The sequence below is a fragment of the Labrus mixtus genome, chromosome 18 (assembly GCF_963584025.1).
Source record: "Labrus mixtus chromosome 18, fLabMix1.1, whole genome shotgun sequence".
In the NCBI taxonomy this organism is placed as follows: domain Eukaryota; kingdom Metazoa; phylum Chordata; class Actinopteri; order Labriformes; family Labridae; genus Labrus; species Labrus mixtus.
In genome coordinates this window covers 8,715,190-8,734,930 of record NC_083629.1, presented here as the reverse complement: position 1 = coordinate 8,734,930, position 19,741 = coordinate 8,715,190, and the positions used below count along the sequence as shown (strand labels likewise).

Below are 19,741 nucleotides of genomic sequence, written 5' to 3'. Positions count from 1 at the left end.
ATATAGATACAGCTGTTAATAACAAAGTAAATAAAATAAAGATGCAGATATAATGTCCCTCTCTCTGAAAGTGTAAAACTTGTGATAAAGCAAGAAAAACATAAACGGGGGGTGAGAGAAAAACATAAACGGGGGGGGGGTGAGAGGGATTTGTGTGTGTGTGTATTGTAGCATTTGAACTTTCGTGTAATAATAGTAAAAAATCAAATCATATTAATACCTGTTTGGACAGCCGTTATTCAGTAATTTATTGTTTTAAATTATCACAAATTGCAGACATACTTCCTGCACTCTGTCTTAGTTGCACTAATATGTTTTCATCCAAATTAAAATGTTAAGTTCTGTTGATCAGGATTTATTTGATGTCCTGCACGTCTTCCAGGCTGAAGAGGTGAAGGCCGATCAGGGTGCGGCGTTGACATGTTTGACATCACATCCTGTTTACATTCAACACGACATCCCCGCTGCTTCTGAAGAGACGTTTAGTATGAAACGTTTAAAACAATCATGTCAAGTTTGAACCTTGAACTTGGAGAACATGCCAATAGCCTTCATGACGCACACATGTATATGAAGTGACCCTGCCCCCCACCCCTCCCCTCCCTTTCCAATCAGGTGTCTCTGTCCTCCCAGTAAAGTGTGACACAGAGTTGTTTAAGAAAAGTGTCCGTAAAGTTTTATTCAGTCTCAGTATGACCAGGTGATTACAGACCTGCTGAAGATTAAACAAATGTGATTTCAGAATCATCTCTTTTTTTTCTCTATTCGTTGAATCAGAAATGGAAGCTTTGGTCACATAAGAGTGAAAAAACATTCGTGTACAGTGCACTTTAAAAAAGAACCAAACAAAAACAAACAGTTTTCTTCACAGGAAATCAAACAGAGCGACTGATCGACGTTAAGGCAAACAGAGCGACGCTCCTCCGCCGGCTGGAATGACAGACAACTCAAAGAAACACAGGCTACAGTTAGTGAGGAGGAGGAGGAGGAGGAGGAGGATGATCAAGATTAGCGTTCATTAGTTAACTAATACAAACATATACAAGGCTGTTTATTTAGTGACATTACACTTTAATAAGAACAGGAACAAGAGCCCACTCAAAACAACGACACACACACACACTGTCAGATAAGACAGAGAACTGAGGAGGAGGAGCAGAAGGAGCAAGAGGAGGGGGAGGAAGAAGAGGAAGAGGAGCAGAAGGAGGAGCAGTGACAGACACCTGAAGAGCTGAACCAGACTTCAGGACTGTTGAACTCTGAGTCACCGAGTCTTGGGGTCGTCATGACACCCAAAGTTTAAATTTTGATGATTCTAGTAAAGAAATCTAGATGATAGAGATACCCGTTTGTTACCAAGACAACAACAGAATGTAAACTGTACATATATATTATCAACATTTTGTTTCCAAAATGTTTTGTGTGCAATTTTTGTTAACAAGAAACAACTCATTACCCAGTATCAGTCTTCTGTCGTTGTTGCCATGGTAATGAACAGGCATCTATATCATTGGATTTGGACTATTATCATATCAAAGTTTAAATTCTGGTGTCCTGACACTCTAGAGGTTCAGATGGAGGGCAGCACAGACTTACGAAGACCTGTTCCTGCAGGAGCTGCACACCTGAGTGACACTCACACACCCGACCACTCAGCAAGTTAATCACTTCTAATGCAGCAGCAGCACCCCCTAGTGGACATGTTTTATTAATCACATGAACGTCACTCAGGAGAAGCGTGCAGGACTAGTCCAGGTGAGATACAATAACCTGTACAGGTGCTGCAGGTGTGACAATAACCTGTACAGGTGCTGCAGGTGTGATACAATAACCTGTACAGGTGCTGCAGGTGAGATAAAATAACCTGTCAGGTGCTGCAGGTGTGATACAATAACCTGTACAGGTGCTGCAGGTGTGATACAATAACCTGTCAGGTGCTGCAGGTGTGATACAATAACCTGTCAGGTGCTGCAGGTGTGATACAGTAACCTGTACAGGTGCTGCAGGTGTGATACAATAACCTGTACAGGTGCAATACAATAACCTGTACAGGTGCTGCAGGACGGGGGAGGAAGATGAAGACGAAGAGGACGGTGTCTGGATACTGATTAAGTCTTTTTTTAAGCCTCGCTCTCACTCTCTCTCTTTCTGGTCCACAACTTGCAGTGTTGATCGTCCATCCGCCTCGGCTCCGCCCCATGATGTGTGTGTACAGTTATAGGGGCGGGGCTGTAGCAAAGGGGCATGTGTCTAGTTGGATGTAGGCGGGTTCGCACAGTTAGGTGTTCCCTTTCAGGACGCCCAGACAGCTCTGCAGCAGCTGGAGGTTTCCCTGCCGGAAAGAGGGGCGGAGTCAGACACATTTACACAGGAGAGAGGGGCGGAGTCAGACACAGGTACACATGTTCATAAAGAGAATAAGGTGTATGGCAGTGATTGGTTACCTTGGCGTGTTTGAGCTCCAGCTCGGCGAGCTCCACCAGGTTCTTCCTGAAAGCCGCAACTCGTCTCGTCTTGAAGTCAATGAGCTCTGAGTTAGAACAGAACCATGTTAGATAACACTCTGTGTTTGTGTGTGTGTAATCTACAGCTGTCTCAGGATCAGGTGTTAACGTTTCAACCTGGGCTCAGACTGGATTTATGCGGGGAAGGTGAAATGTTTTTAGGTGTGAAGGGAACTCGAGGGGACACGGGGACTGACCTTGCTTGGCCGACTCGGAGATCTTTTCAAACTTGTGGCAGCAGAGCTGCTGGCTGGTCTCGGCCTGGAGGACGTCTCTGTTCTTGGCGCGAGCTTTGTCCAGAGCCTTGTTGGCGTTCTCGTAGTCGACCAGGGAACGGCTCCTCCGGTACAGTAGGTCCTGTTACAGGTCACAAACTTTAAAGGTCACCACTCCAAACTCCTGCTGTGATTCAGAACTGAACACATGTAGACTAAAACAGTTGAGTGGGGTTAATGAACCAGCAGGACATGGATTAGATTTGGTTTAAGGTTGTCAAAGCTTTCCAAACTTTTTGATAGGTGTTTTATGATAAAACAATCTGAGATTTGAATAATCGATGGGGTTAAAAATACTCAACCTTAAACAATATATCTGTTCTATAGGACAGGTGAGTAGGAGAGATTATTAAATACAAACTCCTGCACACCGTCTGAACTCTTCAAATATGTCGACAATGTAGTGGTGTGTGTGTGTGTGTTTACAAAGAGAGAGAGAGAGAGAGATCTAACACACCAACGAGCTCCTCCTCTCTGCATCGCCCCTCATTTCTCTAAATGATTTTTTTTTTTAATGTATTGTTTTATTTATAAAGTTGGCTGGAACAGAGAGCGTTGTGTATATTTCAGACAAATATGTGAAAATCACATTTTCTGTATCACATTAAAAGGTGCAAAACAAGTCAAGGGTCTAAATGATTTTCACTCTCTCTGTTTGTTAGGATGACTCATGATGCTTTCACTGTCAGTAGGAAATCACACCTTTGCAGCCTGTGACTCTCTCAGGTAATATTTGAGCAGGTCAGCCAGCTTCAGGTCTTCGTCTGCTGCAACTCGAGATTCAATCTTCTACAACACAACAAAGAGAGCCCCGGTGAGTTCTGATGGAGGAGCTTATCAGCTGATCAGAGCCGTAAACACACAGAATCAAAGATCATCTATTCCCTTCGAAAGGAAGAGATCACACTTACCCTCGTTTTCTCAAACAGCTCAGACACTTTTAGGAAGAACCTGCAACAGAAGAAACAGGAAGCATTTTATGAACAGGAAGTGATGTCATCATGGCCATCTGTTTGGCCTGAGCTGAATATAAACAGAGTGAAGGTGAGGCGTTCGTACTTGCAGACGTCTGTGGAGTCCTGCGTGCCTAACGTGTAAAGAGACGAGGCGATTCTGTTGATGTCGTCTGCAGCATCTGAGCACAAAAACACACTTTTTACATTTCACAACCCTTCCCATAATGCACCTGGGCAGTGTCAGGCATGACTCGAACCTCCTCCAACTCTTGTTGTGACTCACTTTTGTGCGAGCGGATCATTCTGTCAGATTTAGCCGAGGCGTCTTTGACTCGGTTGTGATATTCTAACAGAAACGTCTTCTCGTGCTCGAAGAAGTCGTCCACGTCCTGAAAAACAAGCAAACAGGAAACGTTACGACTGACGTCACATTTCAGAGAAGAAGAAGAAACATATTTTAGCTTTCAACTGAGGTGTTTGTCACCTTGACTCCGGCCACCAGGACGCCATCAGCTGACTTCACCACGTTCTTAAAGAAATCCTCCAACTTCTCCTTCTTGTTCTTCCCTCGTACACTCAGCTGTGACAGCAGGGGTCAGAGGTCACACAACAACAACAGCAGCAGCAGCAGCATGGTACAGGTACACAGCATACAGGTAACAGGTATGACAGGAAACACTACTCTGCACATCCTGTTCTGTTGTAGGACTGATGTTGTGAGGTGTGTGAGGCGTGTCACCTCACACACCGTGAGGTGTCAGCAGGTGGGACTCACATCCTGGTTGTACTCCAGGAAGACGTGGAAGTTGAGGTCTTTCCTGAGGACGGGGTGAGCAGCGACACGGCACAGGAAAACTTCGTGCATGGCGACAGTCTTCTTGAAGATGGCGAGGTACTCTCTGGAGAGACACACAGAAGTCAGCGTGACACACACACACACCTGTGTGACACGGCTCAGGTGAACTTCATTAGTGAGTAACTCACGCCTCCAGCTCCTGCTTCATCTTAGTGAACTCCTCCTTAGTCATGGATCCCTCTCCCTCACCGAGCTTCTGCAGCTTCTCTCTGGATGCGTCAAAGTCCGGTCTGGGAGGGGCGGGGGGGATCTACACATCAACAACAACATAATTAATAACAACAGCAACAACAAATGACTTCTTACCCTGAGGAATGTGATCAGTGAATATTCAGGCAGGCTGGGACATTTCTTCAGTCCTTTGGGCGTCTCGTAAACATGAAAAGGTTACGATGACGTCTCTCACAGACACACTGCGGTGATTGATCATTCAAAATAAGAAATGATCAAACATTGGGTGTCTAGGACTTTATATCAAAGTTTTCAATTCTGGTATCGCAACAACACTAGTGCGTGTGTGTGCGTTCTTACAATGTAGCCAGCATAGTCTTCGTTCTCAACAAACGAGTCATGCAGCCAGATGAACTCTTCGTGCTGTCGGACCACCGAGAACTCGTTCTGCTTAAAGTTGGGGAGCGTGCTCTGTTCAAACAGGAAGTAGATCATCAGGTCAGCTGACTGACGGAACAAACATGTGACACTGACACACACACACACACACCTCACCTTGGTGTGGACCGTAAACTTGACCTTGTCCCTCTCACTCAGAGCGTCTGAGATGTCAACCTGCAGTGTGGCGTCCGTCTGCAGATCCACATTCACCGCCCGCGGCTGCAGGAGGAGCAAGAAACCCTAGTGTTTAAAATGGGTACTGCAGTCTAAATTCTAAACATTGTAGAGAGCTGTCTCCCCCCCCCTCCTCCTCTCTAGAGTCGATGCTCACTCAGGTTGCCATGTGGTGGACACTGAAGCTTCAGTGTTTATCTAGCTCTGCATCGGTCTGTAAACCTTTCTGTGTTCTAACCTCTCTCCATTTTTCAAAAGCATCTCCAATATTGATCCTAGTTTGAGCACGTTTCTGCTCGTGGAGCTTATTAGAAACATGCAGAGGCTTTTTAGGTCGGGTACAATCACTTCTATCTGAACCACTTCTCTTGCCCGCTTCCATCACTGCAACACCTGTTGGTTTGACCTGATAACTGCTCTCATATCTGGTAAACCGAGGGGCGTCCAAAACAGCCGTGTGGGGGTGTCTTAAAACCGTCTACCTTCTCTGGTCCAAACAAATCCAGAGCATTCAGGACCAGAATCTAAAGTTAGAAGGAGGACATACTGGCTGCTGCATTGTTGTCAGAGAAGCCAGCACTTCAACATGTTTCCTTAATGTCTGATCATATAGTAAGGTCACTTTATCATTTCACTCACTACACATCTTACAGGTTGGAACATTAATGTGTGTGTGTGTGAGCGAGAGAGAGACAGAGAGTGTATGTAATGTGTGTGTGTGTGTGTGTGTGTGTGTGTGTGTGTGTGTGTGTGTGTGTGTGTGTGTGTGTGTGTGTGTGTGTGTGTGTGTGTGTGTGTGTGTGTGTGTGTGTGTGTCATGTGACAGCCTGATGGTCAGGCAGTAGCAGCTTATTAACAGCTCGTGATTAATCTGAAGCCCACAGCTAGCCGTTAGCTCGGTTAGCTTTGAAGCTAGCGGCCTGTAACTCTGTCTCTGATTGGCTCTCAGCTGATGAACCAGTTTAACTGAAATAAACAACGTTAGCATGTAGCTAATGTTAGCTAACACGGCTAACTTGGGGACCAAAGCTAATGCTAACAGCTACTTTACCCAAGCCGTACAGAACACAGAGTCCACGCGCACACACAGGTAACACACACACACACACACAGAGACAAACAGGTGAGCAGGCAGCCAGGTAACACAGTGAGACTCACTCCCCGGTCCTCTTCGGAGAGGAAGTCAGGTCCGTCGTCCAGCCCTTCCTGCTGCGGGGACACAGAGCACACAGAGCCGTTAGACACACACACATACTCACCGTGACACACACAACCACACAGCGACACACACACAGCGCAGCACCGGCGGCTTCGGGACCCGTTACCGAGCAGATCACGGAAAAAAACAAGCGGCAGAGAGGAGAAAAGAGATAAACCCACCATCATGGCTGCGAACGGGTGGAGACAGGAAGTGCTGTGACGTCACCAAGGCAGGCAGATATCTGAAATAAAATGAAAACAAGCAATTTTTACATTTAATCAAAACTTAATTTTGTTTTTATTGAAATTATTTTATTAAATACAATGAATTTTTTCAGTTTAATTAAATGTAAATGTAATGTAAGATATTTAATGAGACTTTATTTGATGATAGTATATATCTTAAGTTTAATTATTTTTTAGTGATTTTAGTTATTTAATTTACTACAATTTATATCTGAAGTTACATAAACATTATTACGAAGAACTGTGTTAAGAATAACATATTTTGATAATTAAATGTTCTTAAAATTTACACACATTAATAAATAAATGTGTGTCTTCTGTAGTTTTTTTTTTTTTAACTAATCAGGTCTGAATCAATCAACCAATCAGTCGGATCAGCCAATCACAGGGACTGAGGCAAATGTTTGGGTTCATCTGGCTTCTATAAACAGCTCTCTACAGCTTGCCCCACACACCTGTCTCTACACACCTGGCCCCACACACCTCTCTACACACCTGGCCCCACACACCTGTCTCTACACACCTGGCCCTACACACCTGTCTCTACACACACTACACACATGTCGTGGGTGGCTGTGGCTCAGTTGGTCGTCACCTCTCAACCGGAAGCTCTAAGGTTCGATCCCCAGCTGAGCAACATATCCGATGTGTCACTCAAGACACTCAACCCTGCGTTGCTCCCTCTGCTTCAGTGACAGTGTATGAATGGATTAGTGTTGTACTTACTCTCTGATGTACGTCGCTTTGGATAAAAGCATCTGCAAAGTGAATTGTAACCTGGCCCCACAAACCTGTCTTTGTGGGGCCAGGGGCTTAACTTTGTTAATTGTCCATCAGTGTTTGGTCCTCTGCGTCCAGGTGAGTGACAGTTTGTAGTGATGACGTCTGGCGTACTGACACTTTCATGTATCTGTATCACGTTATCTTTGTTTTCGTTTGATTGATTTATTATTCTCAGTATGAATGAATTTATTGAAGCTCAGTTTGATGTGACATCATAGCTTTTCATGACCTGATGACACAGAGAGACTCTGGAGGTTTGTCATAAGAGAACTGCTACGATTGGTTAATGAATGTGCAGGTGTAGTTTAATCTCCACCTGATGATATAACTGGTCCTCACCTTGAAGAAGAGCCGGCTGTGACGTCCACATATTCCTCCTCATGTTTATTATTTTAAGATAAATGTTCTGATAAAACAACGTTTTTTATCTTCTACTTTATGAAGAGAGTGCTGTGACGTCATCCTCGGAGGTATTTCAGCTCGTAGTGTTTGACTTTGTATGATTTTATTTCGCTTTACTTTAAAGGCTTGTTGGTGTTTGAGGTCGTTCAAGAGTCACAAGGACTCACTGTTAAATATCCCAGCAGCACTTTCACCAGCTCTACAGGTGAGTGATGTAACACCTGCTTAATGACAGCCGTGATGTATTCACAGGTAGTGAAAGTAATGATATAACTTTTTTTTAAACAGACGACATACATGTTTTATTATGTCTCTGTTAACCCGGTTAGTAACTGTAGAGGATGTCGTTCAGGATCGTCGCCTGTAGTTCGCCTTAGTGACCAGCAGGTGGCGACAAAACTCTGTGATCATGACTGTTATCTGCTGACCTGTTGATACAGGGTCTGTACTGCTGACCCACTTTTAGGGCTTCTGGGTAATGGAGTCTTTTTTCTCTCGGACTATATTTAGACATGGATCCTTTTGTAAACACATATTTATTTATAGACTGATAAACTTTTGTCTTCCTTTTTCTGAATGATTTCACATTTAAGTTATTTTATGAGTTATTATAGAATATGATGATAGAAGCTGCACACTTATTTTTAAAAGTTGATTCAGTCTCCACCTGAAACATCTGAGTGTGCAGAGAAACTTCAATAAAATGACATTTATATTATAAAGATATTCATAGTCATCACTTTAATGGAATGATTGTTCAATAAAACTCGTGCAAAGATGGTGAAGACTATAAAACTCTAGATTTACACAAACAATTATATTTGAATATGTTGTAAATGATTTTGTTTTTTTTAAGTTTTAACATTATTAGTTCTATTGTATTATTGATGTATTTATAGGAAGGGTTTGTAAAGAAGCTGCTGGATCTTTCTCTGAGTCTCCTCAGAATAAAGTCTGTTCTCTGTCTCAGATGACTCCACTCACAAACACACCTCCACTGGTTGGTTTATTAATTAGTTGGTTGATTCAATAATTGCTTCTTGATGATTATCTTTGTTTGCATGCCAGCACACATGCCGTCAGATTCTTCTTGTGGTGAGATTAAGAGTGAATGTTGGTCCTTCATGAGAGATGTTTCTTTAATCACAGAACTTTTACTCCAAGTCTCACGTGTGGAACAAAGACGTTCTCCTTTCTCTCCTCCTCCTGTGGATCTTTGTTCCTCTGGTGTGTCCACATGTTTGTCTGCAGCTCCTCACTGTGATTGGGATGATGTTGTGTGTATATGTATCTGTGTGTAGTTGTGATGTGAGCTCGGCTCTCCGTCCGTCCGTCCACTTTGTCCTTTTGTGGACGTGATGACGGACTCCACAGCATGTGTGCTCCAGAAATAGCAGCAGGAGGATCAGATTCTCGGAGCAGCTTCCTCTGTGTGTGAGTCATCCTTTACGTTTAATAAAACCATTCAACTACAGCTGAAAACCACAACGACTCGGCACACAAGTCCCAACCATACACCAAGTCCAAGTCCCTGATCCACCTGGTTTCATACCAGAGCCAGAGCAGCTGCATTACTAACACCTTTTAAGGTCAAGAATCTACAGCGTTATCCGTTCATCTGCTTAGCCCGATGACTCACCAAGTCAGGACTAGAGACTCACACCAAGTCAGGACTAGAGACTACACCAAGTCACAACTAGACTCACACCAAGTCAGGACTAGAGACTCACACCAAGTCAGGACTAGAGACTACACCAAGTCACAACTAGACTCACACCAAGTCACACCTAGAGACTCACACCAAGTCAGGACTAGAGACTCACACCAAGTCAGGACTAGAGTCTCACACCAAGTCACAACTAGAGACTCACACCAAGTCAGGACTAGAGACTCACACCAAGTCAGGACTAGAGACTCACACCAAGTCACAACTAGAGACTCACACCAAGTCACGACCAGAGACTCACACCAAGTCAGGACTAGAGACTCACACCAAGTCACAACTAGAGACTCACCAAGTCAGGACTAGAGACTCACACCAAGTCAGGACTAGAGACTCACACCAAGTCACTACTAGAGACTCACACCAAGTCAGGACTAGAGACTCACACCAAGTCAGGACTAGAGACTCACACCAAGTCACAACTAGACTCACCAAGTCAGGACTAGAGACTCACACCAAGTCAGGACTAGAGACTCACACCAAGTCACAACTAGAGACTCACCAAGTCACAACTAGACTCACACCAAGTCAGGACTAGAGACTCACACCAAGTCAGGACTAGAGACTCACACCAAGTCACTACTCAAGACTCACACCAAGTCAGGACTAGAGACTCACACCAAGTCACTACTCAAGACTCACACCAAGTCGGGACTAGAGACTCACACCAAGTCACGACTAGAGACTCACACCAAGTCACGACTAGAGACTCACACCAAGTCACGACTAGAGACTCACACCAAGTCACAACTAGAGAAAGACTCACACCAAGTCAGGACTAGAGACCCACACCAAGTCAGGACTAGAGACTCACACCAAGTCACGACTAGAGACTCACACCAAGTCACAACTAGAGACTCACACCAAGTCAGGACTAGACTCACACCAAGTCACGACTAGAGAGAGACTCACACCAAGTCACATCTAGAGACTCACACCAAGTCAGGACTAGAGTCTCACACCAAGTCACAACTAGAGATTCACACCAAGTCAGGACTAGAGACCCACACCAAGTCAGGACTAGAGTCTCACATAAAGTCAGGACTAGAGGCAGCATGTCAGGACCTGAGACTCACACCAAGTCCGGACTTAAGACTCACACCAAGTCACAGCTCGAGACAGCAAGTCAGGAGACAATTTCTGTTGTCATGACATTTTTTAAACTTCATCCCGGTTCTACTGAGGTTGTTCTGCCCCTGATGGTGCTGACTGTGTTTCTGACTTAACTAGGTTCTACTCGAGTGTTTATGGTTCCAGTGAGGTTCTGCAGACTGTGACTTGATTCATGTCAATTAAGAATGATTCATATGGGGTTCTACTGAAGCACCAGTAATTCTGTTCAGGTTCTAATGAGGCTGTATTGGTTGTTCTGCTGAATTTTAAACTGTTATTTAAAGTGGTAGATGCTCCAACTAGAGATGTACTGACTTTGAAGGGTTCTGAAACAGTTCTACTAAAGTCATTCTGGTTCTATTGAGGTTCCTTTTTTCTTTTCTGTGGTGGTTCTCATCGGGTCCTTTGGACTTTATTTAGGATCAATTTTGGTCCCTTTTACATATAATAAAGGATCTATCGAGGTTCTCTGGGGTCACACTAAATCATTCTAAAGGTCACACTGGGTTCTAACAGAGTTAAACTGGTGTTCTGTGTGTCTGCTGAGGTTCTGCAGAGATGTTGTATTAGACTTTTAAACCTGACAGCTGATTAACGGCCACTGCTAACTGTAGAACTTGACACCTGTTCATGAGGTTCCCAGGTGGACACTGGGGGCTCATTTATCAACAGTGCGTAAGCATGGTTCTGTGTGTAATGTGTGCGTAAGAACATTCCCACGCAGAGTGGGATTTATCAACTTGTACTTTTACTTAGAAATGTGTGTAAATATAAGCACAGCTCTGAGAATGCTTACGCACAGAATCTAGCGGTAGAACATTGAAAGCATTACGAGTGTCACAGCACGCCAGAATCAATCTCAACGTAGATGCATGTTCTGAGTTTTCTTTAATTAAAAACCCCAAATAAGTGATTTTGTATGGTTTGAAACAGACGTGTTGCCTTAATCTGTTCCAAAACCTTAAAAAGTCCGACGTGACAGGCGTTTGAAATGTTACATTATGGCTCGTTTTGCCTTTAGATGATTTGGCGAACCGTGCGCTCCGCAGTAAGGGCTTTTCAAAAGAGCGCACTGATCTGTTTGGTCCAGCCTGTCCTCTTCTGAGAGCGTCACTGTTTGATTTTTTTCCCAGCTTTGCCCCCGATGACGTTGTAAATGCACCGTTCTTGGGTGAAATTTTGGAGTATTCTGTTATCCTTCAGCTGCAAATGCTTCTCGCTTTTGTGCCGCGATGCGTTTTATTTTTTGCACTGAGCTTAATATCAAAGTTCATCTTAGTCTTTTCTCCTCTGACCTGTCACCTTCTCTCAAGCAGCATTTTTTCTTTTATTAGTAACTTATACTAAGTGAAAAGACTAATAATTTAATTGGGTCACTTCGGGCAATAGTTACTAACCTTATTTTATTTATTTATTTATTTATTACCATTTTTTATTCAACCTCATCCACTTCCATTTTTGTTATAAAGCTTATTTTCTTTGCTCTCACATTATTCCGCCGAGGTAAATATGTTCAAGTGGTTTTTAAAGAGGTGTGTTGTTACCATAAATGGTTTAGTGGAGGAGTTTCTGAACGCAAATGTCCCCGAACATGCACGAGCCTGCTGGTTAAGAACATGTGGGATTTATCAACACTGATTACCTACCGATGTGCGTACAATCGCCGTCCGCATGTTTGATAAATACAGATTTTTTTGTACTTAGAAACATTCTAAATTTCATTCGTAAGACAGAATTTAGAACACTTTCTACGCACTGATGATAAATGAGGCCCCAGGTGCATGAGCTGTGAGTGAAGGTCCTCTGTGATTGGTGGATTCAAGAGGCGGGACTCATCAGATCTGCCACAGGCTTTTATTGCAAAGTGGCTTCCTGTGATCTCAGAAACAACATTCCACTTTAAGGCTCCAGATGTCGACGTGTTGTTGTTGTAGTGGGGTCATCTCTCACTGAGGGGCGGGGCTAATCTGCTTCCTGTTGAGTTTCTTCACAAAAACAAAGTGCACTCTAACTAGGTGGTGTGACGGTTACATTCAAACTGAAAGTAAGGCGACGACCAAACAGCTAGAATGACGTGAGTCCGACAGGAATGAGGCGAGGTAAACAAACATTCTCTTGATGACATAAACAGAGGCCTTGACGTTCTGTAGTGTTTAACAAAAAGTGCCGGGTTACATCTTCTTCTCTTCCTCTGATGCATAGTCTAACAATACGTCTGCCTGCTTTAACACACTGGAGAAGAAACAGTGAACAATAATAAATAAAGTCATATGTAAAAAGCTTCATGCTGCGACCCGTGTGCTGCAGGAGGCGGAGCTTCGTAGCATGGCGCCCGCCTCCAACACATTCGTCTGCTTCCTTCACATGGACTTTTTGGCAAAACTCTGGCTGTGAGAGAGACAACCTTCCTGGGGTTTGGTAGTGTGTCATCTTTTGTTTACTGTGCCAGGTGAACAGAAGTCAGGTGGCAACAAACTGGGAGGTGTTTGCATATCGTTATGTTAATGAGATCTCCTTCATGTTGGGAAAAAAAAAAAAGAACAAAAACAAAAACAAAGAGGCCTAAAGACGCTAACTCCTTCAGGACATGGATACAGACAGAGCAAGCTGCTGAGTGAAGCGGCGGTGTTCAGGTGGGGTCAGGTGCTTCGGTCCGGATGGCACGGCGGTTGGCTTGGCTCCGCTCGGCTCGCTGCGGTGACATCACAGCGGCTTGCCCTCCAGAGACACCACCACGTTCCCGCCCAGCTTCTCAGCCAGCGTGCTGCGGTCCTGGATGTCGTCCAGCCCGTTCACTTGCCACTCGTGTTTGATACCTGATGGGACACACCTGAGGTCACTGAGGGGTCACACACACACACACACACACACACACACACACACACACACACACACGTCTCACCTGAACACACACGTCTCACCTGAAGACACACACACGTCTCACCTGAAGACACACACACGTCTCACCTGAACACACACGTCTCACCTGAACACACACACACGTACCACTTGAACACACACACGTCTCACCTGAACACACACACGTCTCACCTGAACACACACACGTCTCACCTGAACAAACACACGTCTCACCTGAACACACGTGTCTCACCTGAACACACAAGCGTCTCACCTGAACACACACGTCTCACCTGAACACACAAGCGTCTCACCTGAACACACACACACACGTACCACTTGAACACACACACGTCTCACCTGAACACACACACGTCTCACCTGAACAAACACACGTCTCACCTGAACACACGCGTCTCACCTGAACACACACGCGTCTCACCTGAACACACACGCGTCTCACCTGAACACACACGCGTCTCACCTACACACACTTCTCACCTGAACAACAACAATCAGCTCATTGAGGAATATTTGTGAACGTTTATTATCATGGCATTCTGCACATACTTAACATTGTTTACTGATCTGCGGTTACCATGGTTACACTCTACACTACGGTTTGTCACAACCATGGCAACAGCAGAAGTCCTACACAGCCAATAGTAGGTCATTTATTGTTTCTAATTATTAAAAGTTGCAGACAACGACCTGAAGACAAATTGGTTCAGAACGCTTCAGGACCCAAACATTGTCAACGTATTTGTGCAACATGTGAAGTGTCTTCTGCTCTGCTCGCTCGCTCTCGCTCTCTTTAGGTTAAAAACACAGAACTGAAGGTCTGAAGTTTTCTTAAAGCTGCAGTACTTTTTTGATTCTATCGATCATTCAGAGACTATATCGTTTAACAACACGTGGTTTTGAAATCAAAGCTTCCTAAACATTCATATCGCTGTCAGTCTGGTTCAAGGATCAGGAGGTGCAGATGTAAGACTCTATAACCTTATAATGACTCACCTGTAAACTTCTTTTTGATGGCATCTTTGGAGCTGGCGTAGATCATCTTGCTCTTCAGTGGAGCCGTTTCTGGAGCCCTGACAACAAACAGACACAGTCATCAACACCTGTGATATACAGGAACCTTCATCTGGTCCCTGACACCAAAGTACATGGTCTTTATAGAGGCCTTCTTTTCTATCAGCACCGTACCAGAAGATGAAGACAAGGTCCTCCTTCTTGGACTCCTTGGTCTCGTAAGTGGCGTCGTACAGGCCGTATCTGCAGTCGTTGAGGGGGAGGAGCTTAACGAAGCAGGCGTAGGGGTCATCCACCGTCTCGCCGATGTCTCCCACCAGGATCTGCTTCCCCTCCTCTACAATGATCTTCTTCCTGTCCTCGCTCAGACAGAACAGGATTGCCTTCTTCCTCTTCCTCACCTCGTCCTGGGATGACGACTTCCTCACCTTCATGTCGTTGAACACCCTGACGACCTCATCGTTCACTGTCACACCTGACGTCTGTAGACCACAGGAAGGGCACATTAACACAGAGCTCTCCTCCTCATCACATCTTTTCTCTTTCGCTTGTTAGTTTGCTCCTAGCACTCTTTACATGACTCTGATTGGCTGATGAAATAACTGGTAGTAAATGAGTTTAAACTTCTGGCTGATCGATCTGAGGCTGTCTTCGACCACGCTCAGAATACTTTCACTGTAACATGTTGAATTGGCTGAACAGCTAGAGGCTCTCAGGTTTAACAAAACGTCAACACGTCTGAAAAATCTAAGCCTTTGTTATTTCATCTCACCAGAGCTCAAACTATGAATAATAATCAAGGTCATTAATGTACACTTCTTCGGGGCGCTGGTGGTGCAGTGGTTAGGGCGCGCGCCCCATGTATGGAGGCTGTCGTCTCAAGCGGGCGGCCCGGGTTCACCTCCCACCTGTGGCCTCATTCCCCACTCTCTCTCCCTGATTTCCGACTCTATCCACTGTCCTATCTCTCCATTAAAGGCACAAAAAGCCCAAAAATAAATCTTAAAAAAAATAAAAATAATGTACACTTTCTTCAAATTTATTTTAATCAGACAGTTCAAAACCTCAGAGGTGTGTTCCCTCTGTCCAAACTGAAGGCTTCAGGTTTTCTGCAGGTAGAAGTGGACGTATGTTTGGTGCAGTGAGGAACAGGTGTGAGAGGGAACACCTGAGACGTTCTGCAGGAAGAAGTGGACATGTGTTTGGTGCAGTGAGGAACAGGTGAAGAGATGTTCTCACATATTCTTCACTCTGTGTTTGTGTCTTAGTTAAGTTGAGAGCTGGTCGTTACCCTACCCTCAGGCTGCAGCTGTAAACACACCAATGTCCTAAAGTGTGACTCAACATGTTAGCATGCTAATGTTAGCCTGGCATGCCTTAGCTCTGCATCATGGATTCAGTTATATTCCTCGACATGATGTCATCAGAGCAGACCACTGCAGAGACCTTAATGGGAACAGAGCTGAACAGTTTGTCTCCTGTCTGTCATCAGCTGTGTAAATAAAGTTTGATTGAACTGTTTTTAGTGTTTGTTGCAGTGAGCTCTACAGAATGTCCCTTTAGGCTGCAGACGATCAGCTGACTGGAGGTGATCAGCTGATCCACATCAGATGCTCGTCTGTTCTCTGCAGCTGAATGATACAAACACTGACAGGAAGTCCGCTTCATCAAAACATCCAGGTTCAACTTTATATAACAGCTGATCAGATAACAGATAACAGTTGATCAGATAACAAATCCCAGCTGATTTAATAACAGCTGATCTAATAACAGATCACAGTTGATCTAATAACAGATCACAGTTGATCTAATAACAGATCACAGTTGATCACATAACAGATCACAGTTGATCTAATAACAGATCACAGTTGATCTAATAACAGATCACAGTTGATCACATAACAGATCACAGTTTATCTAATAACAGATCACAGTTGATCACATAACAGATCACAGTTTATCTAATAACAGATCACAGCTGATCTAATAACAGATCAGTTGATCTAATAACAGATCACAGCTGATCTAATAACAGCTGATCTAATAACAGATCACAGTTGATCTAATAACAGATCACAGTTGATCACATAACAGATCACAGTTGATCTAATAACAGATCACAGTTGATCTAATAACAGATCACAGTTGATCACATAACAGATCACAGTTTATCTAATAACAGATCACAGTTGATCACATAACAGATCACAGTTTATCTAATAACAGATCACAGCTGATCTAATAACAGATCACAGCTGATCTAATAACAGCTGATCTAATAACAGATCACAGTTTATCTAATAACAGATCACAGCTGATCTAATAACAGATCACAGCTGATCTAATAACAGCTGATCTAATAACAGATCACAGTTGATCTAATAACAGATCACAGCTGATCTAATAACAGCTGATCTAATAACAGATCACAGTTGATCTAATAACAGATCACAGTTGATCACATAACAGATCACAGTTGATCTAATAACAGATCACAGTTGATCTAATACCAGATCACAGTTGATCACATAACAGATCACAGTTGATCTAATAACAGATCACGGTTGATCTAATAACAGATCACAGTTGATCTAATACCAGATCACAGTTGATCTAATACCAGATCACGGTTGATCTAATACCAGATCACAGTTGATCTAATACCAGATCACAGTTGATCTAATACCAGATCACAGTTGATCTAATAACAGATCATAGCTGATCACATAACAGATCACAGTTGATCACATAACAGATCACAGTTGATCTAATACCAGATCACAGTTGATCACATAACAGATCACAGTTGATCTAATAACAGATCACAGTTGATCTAATACCAGATCACAGTTGATCTAATAACAGATCACAGTTGATCTAATACCAGATCACAGTTGATCACATAACAGATCACAGTTGATCTAATACCAGATCACAGTTGATCACATAACAGATCACAGTTGATCACATAACAGATCACAGTTGATCACATAACAGATCACAGTTTATCTAATACCAGATCACGGTTGATCTAATAACAGATCACAGTTGATCACATAACAGATCACAGTTGATCTAATAACAGTTGATCTAATAAAAGATCACAGCTGATCAGAGTAGTTATACAGGTTAGATAGTCCAACTGGTTAGTTAATGTTACTGGTTAGCAAGTTTTGGTTAGTTAGTTAGCCATACTGGTTAGTTGGTCGTGTCATACTGGTTGGTTAGTTGTGTTATACTGGATAGTTATTGTAAGTATGTAAGATATCGGTTCATATGACTTATCGGTCTATATTGCTTTTTTTCATTTTATGTGTTCATATACTTATTGGATGTGGTGCCGACTCGTCAGGCATTAGAAAACTGCAGAAAGTTTGCCATAGATGAGACGGCCCACAGAACACATTGGAGCGTATTAATGTACCCTGTAATGTAATGTAGACCTATAAAAACATCTTTACTGACTACAGGTTGAACCTTTCTGGCCCCCAGATGTGCAGAAACGACAAGTGAACTTCTTCATAATGCAATAAAAATGTATCAGTAATCTTATTGGCCATCAGGAGCAGGTGGTTGTTGATAATACAAATCGTGCATCACTAGTGGTACGGAAGTGTTACTGGTTAGTAAGTGTTACTGGTTAGGAAGTGTTACTGGTTAGTAAAGTATTACTGGTTAGTAAGTGTTACTGGTTAGTAAAGTATTACTGGTTAGTAAGTGTTACTGGTCAGTAAGTGTTACTGGTCAGTAAGTGTTACTGGTTAGTAAAGTGTTACTGGTCAGTAAGTGTTACTGGTTAGTAAAGTGTTACTGGTCAGTAAGTGTTACTGGTTAGTAAAGTGTTACTGGTCAGTAAGTGTTACTGGTTAGTAAGTGTTACTGGTTAGTAAAGTGTTACTGGTCAGTAAGTGTTACTGGTTAGTAAGTGTTACTGGTCAGTAAGTGTTACTGGTTAGTAAAGTGTTACTGGTCAGTAAAGTTGTGGGGGTCAGTAAACCCTGCGCTCTGCCTGAAGGCCTTCAGACAGACAGACTGCAGAGTCACTGCTGCCTGTCTGTCTGTCTACCTGTCTGTCTGTCTGTCTATCCGTGCTAACTAATCTGGAATAAATCTAGCCTACTAGAACCGGGCCTTCAGGTGATTAATTGGGTTCAGCAGAGCCGGGTCAGCCCGGGTTTTTCTGTCCGGTCTCTCGTGCTTCCGGCCGGTCAGCCCCGCAGGACCACAGCGGGGAGAAGATGGCCGCCCCGGGCCATACGGCCTGGGGGCAGGCTCGGCCCGGCCCGGCTTGGACCGGCACGGCACGGCTCGGCTTACAACACCGACCGCTAAACAGATAAATCCGGTGAAACCTCCGTTAACGTGTCCAAATCAAACCCCGGGATAAGAAGACGATAGTGACTGAACACCGAGTAACGGTCGTTGAGAGCGCGCGGAGCTAACAGTGAGCCATGCTAGCTAACTTCAAGCTAACCGAATAACGGTCCACTGCAGACCGGCTCATACAGACTCTAACCCGGGTTCACTGTACCACAGTCAGGCCCGGAGGACACAATAAGGGAGGTTCTTACCATGTTGTCCCGGGGTTTGTCCGCGCTGCTTCAACGTCAGATCGGGGTTTCTCAGGGGTGAAAGGTAGCGGGGAATGTGGCCGGCAGGAGGAGGAGGAGGAGGAGGAGGGAGGAGAGGAGGAGAGGAGGGGCGGGGCCTCATCGCAGTGAGCAGACCTGCGTAATACACACACACACAAACTCCGGGGGAGGACAGGACAGAGGATAAGATAGAAGAGGAGATGACAGAGGTGAGGAGATGAGGGGAGGACAAAGGAGAGGAGGAAAGGGAGGGAGAGGACAGAGGAGAGAAGGACAGAGGGGAGGAGGACAGAGGGGAGAAGGACAGAGGAGAGAGGACAGAGGAGAGAAGGACAGACGAGAGAAGGACAGAGGAGAGGACTGAGGAGAGAAGGACAGACGAGAGGACAGGAGAAGGACAGAGGGGAGGAG

At 44.1% G+C, this 19,741-nt stretch overlaps 2 protein-coding genes across 8 annotated transcripts; both read right to left on the bottom strand.

The window, feature by feature from the left end:
- Positions 1 to 650: 650 nt before the first annotated feature.
- On the bottom strand, positions 651 to 6,821 carry snx6 (sorting nexin 6). 7 transcript variants are annotated; one of them, XM_061063805.1, is made up of 16 exons: positions 6,758 to 6,821; positions 6,536 to 6,586; positions 5,318 to 5,422; positions 5,123 to 5,233; positions 4,720 to 4,841; positions 4,511 to 4,634; positions 4,220 to 4,315; positions 4,019 to 4,124; positions 3,839 to 3,914; positions 3,691 to 3,730; positions 3,482 to 3,568; positions 2,702 to 2,861; positions 2,445 to 2,530; positions 1,990 to 2,332; positions 1,896 to 1,958; positions 651 to 1,864 (listed from the first exon to the last, which is right to left on the bottom strand). In XM_061063805.1, exons 1-14 carry the CDS (start codon positions 6,761 to 6,763, stop codon positions 2,279 to 2,281), a joined length of 1,224 nt encoding a protein of 407 aa, XP_060919788.1. In that variant the 5' UTR covers positions 6,764 to 6,821; the 3' UTR covers positions 651 to 1,864; positions 1,896 to 1,958; positions 1,990 to 2,278. The 7 variants fall into 7 exon arrangements, with proteins under 7 accessions (XP_060919788.1, XP_060919787.1, XP_060919790.1 ...); XM_061063804.1 differs by having other exon boundaries at positions 1,896 to 1,927; XM_061063807.1 differs by having other exon boundaries at positions 1,896 to 1,927; positions 2,045 to 2,332.
- A 5,863-nt stretch (positions 6,822 to 12,684) lies between these two features.
- Positions 12,685 to 19,456, bottom strand: cfl2 (cofilin 2 (muscle)). The gene is made up of 4 exons (XM_061063824.1): positions 19,310 to 19,456; positions 14,913 to 15,220; positions 14,721 to 14,797; positions 12,685 to 13,660 (listed from the first exon to the last, which is right to left on the bottom strand). The coding sequence occupies exons 1-4, from the start codon at positions 19,310 to 19,312 to the stop codon at positions 13,548 to 13,550; spliced, it is 501 nt and encodes a 166-aa protein (XP_060919807.1). The 5' UTR covers positions 19,313 to 19,456; the 3' UTR covers positions 12,685 to 13,547.
- Positions 19,457 to 19,741: the final 285 nt, after the last annotated feature.

Bases quoted from the DNA above. Each gene is read 5' to 3' on its own strand.
- snx6 (XM_061063802.1), bottom strand. The intron at 4,842-5,122 runs GTAAGAACGCAC...GTTGATGTGTAG, and splicing joins AAGACTATGCTGGCTACATT to ATCCCCCCCGCCCCTCCCAG. The intron at 2,862-3,481 runs GTGTGATTTCCT...GACCTGTAACAG, and splicing joins GAGAGTCACAGGCTGCAAAG to GACCTACTGTACCGGAGGAG.
- cfl2 (XM_061063824.1), bottom strand. The intron at 14,798-14,912 runs GTACGGTGCTGA...GTTTGTTGTCAG, and splicing joins GACCTTGTCTTCATCTTCTG to GGCTCCAGAAACGGCTCCAC. The intron at 13,661-14,720 runs GTGAGTCATTAT...GTGTCCCATCAG, and splicing joins CATCAAAAAGAAGTTTACAG to GTATCAAACACGAGTGGCAA.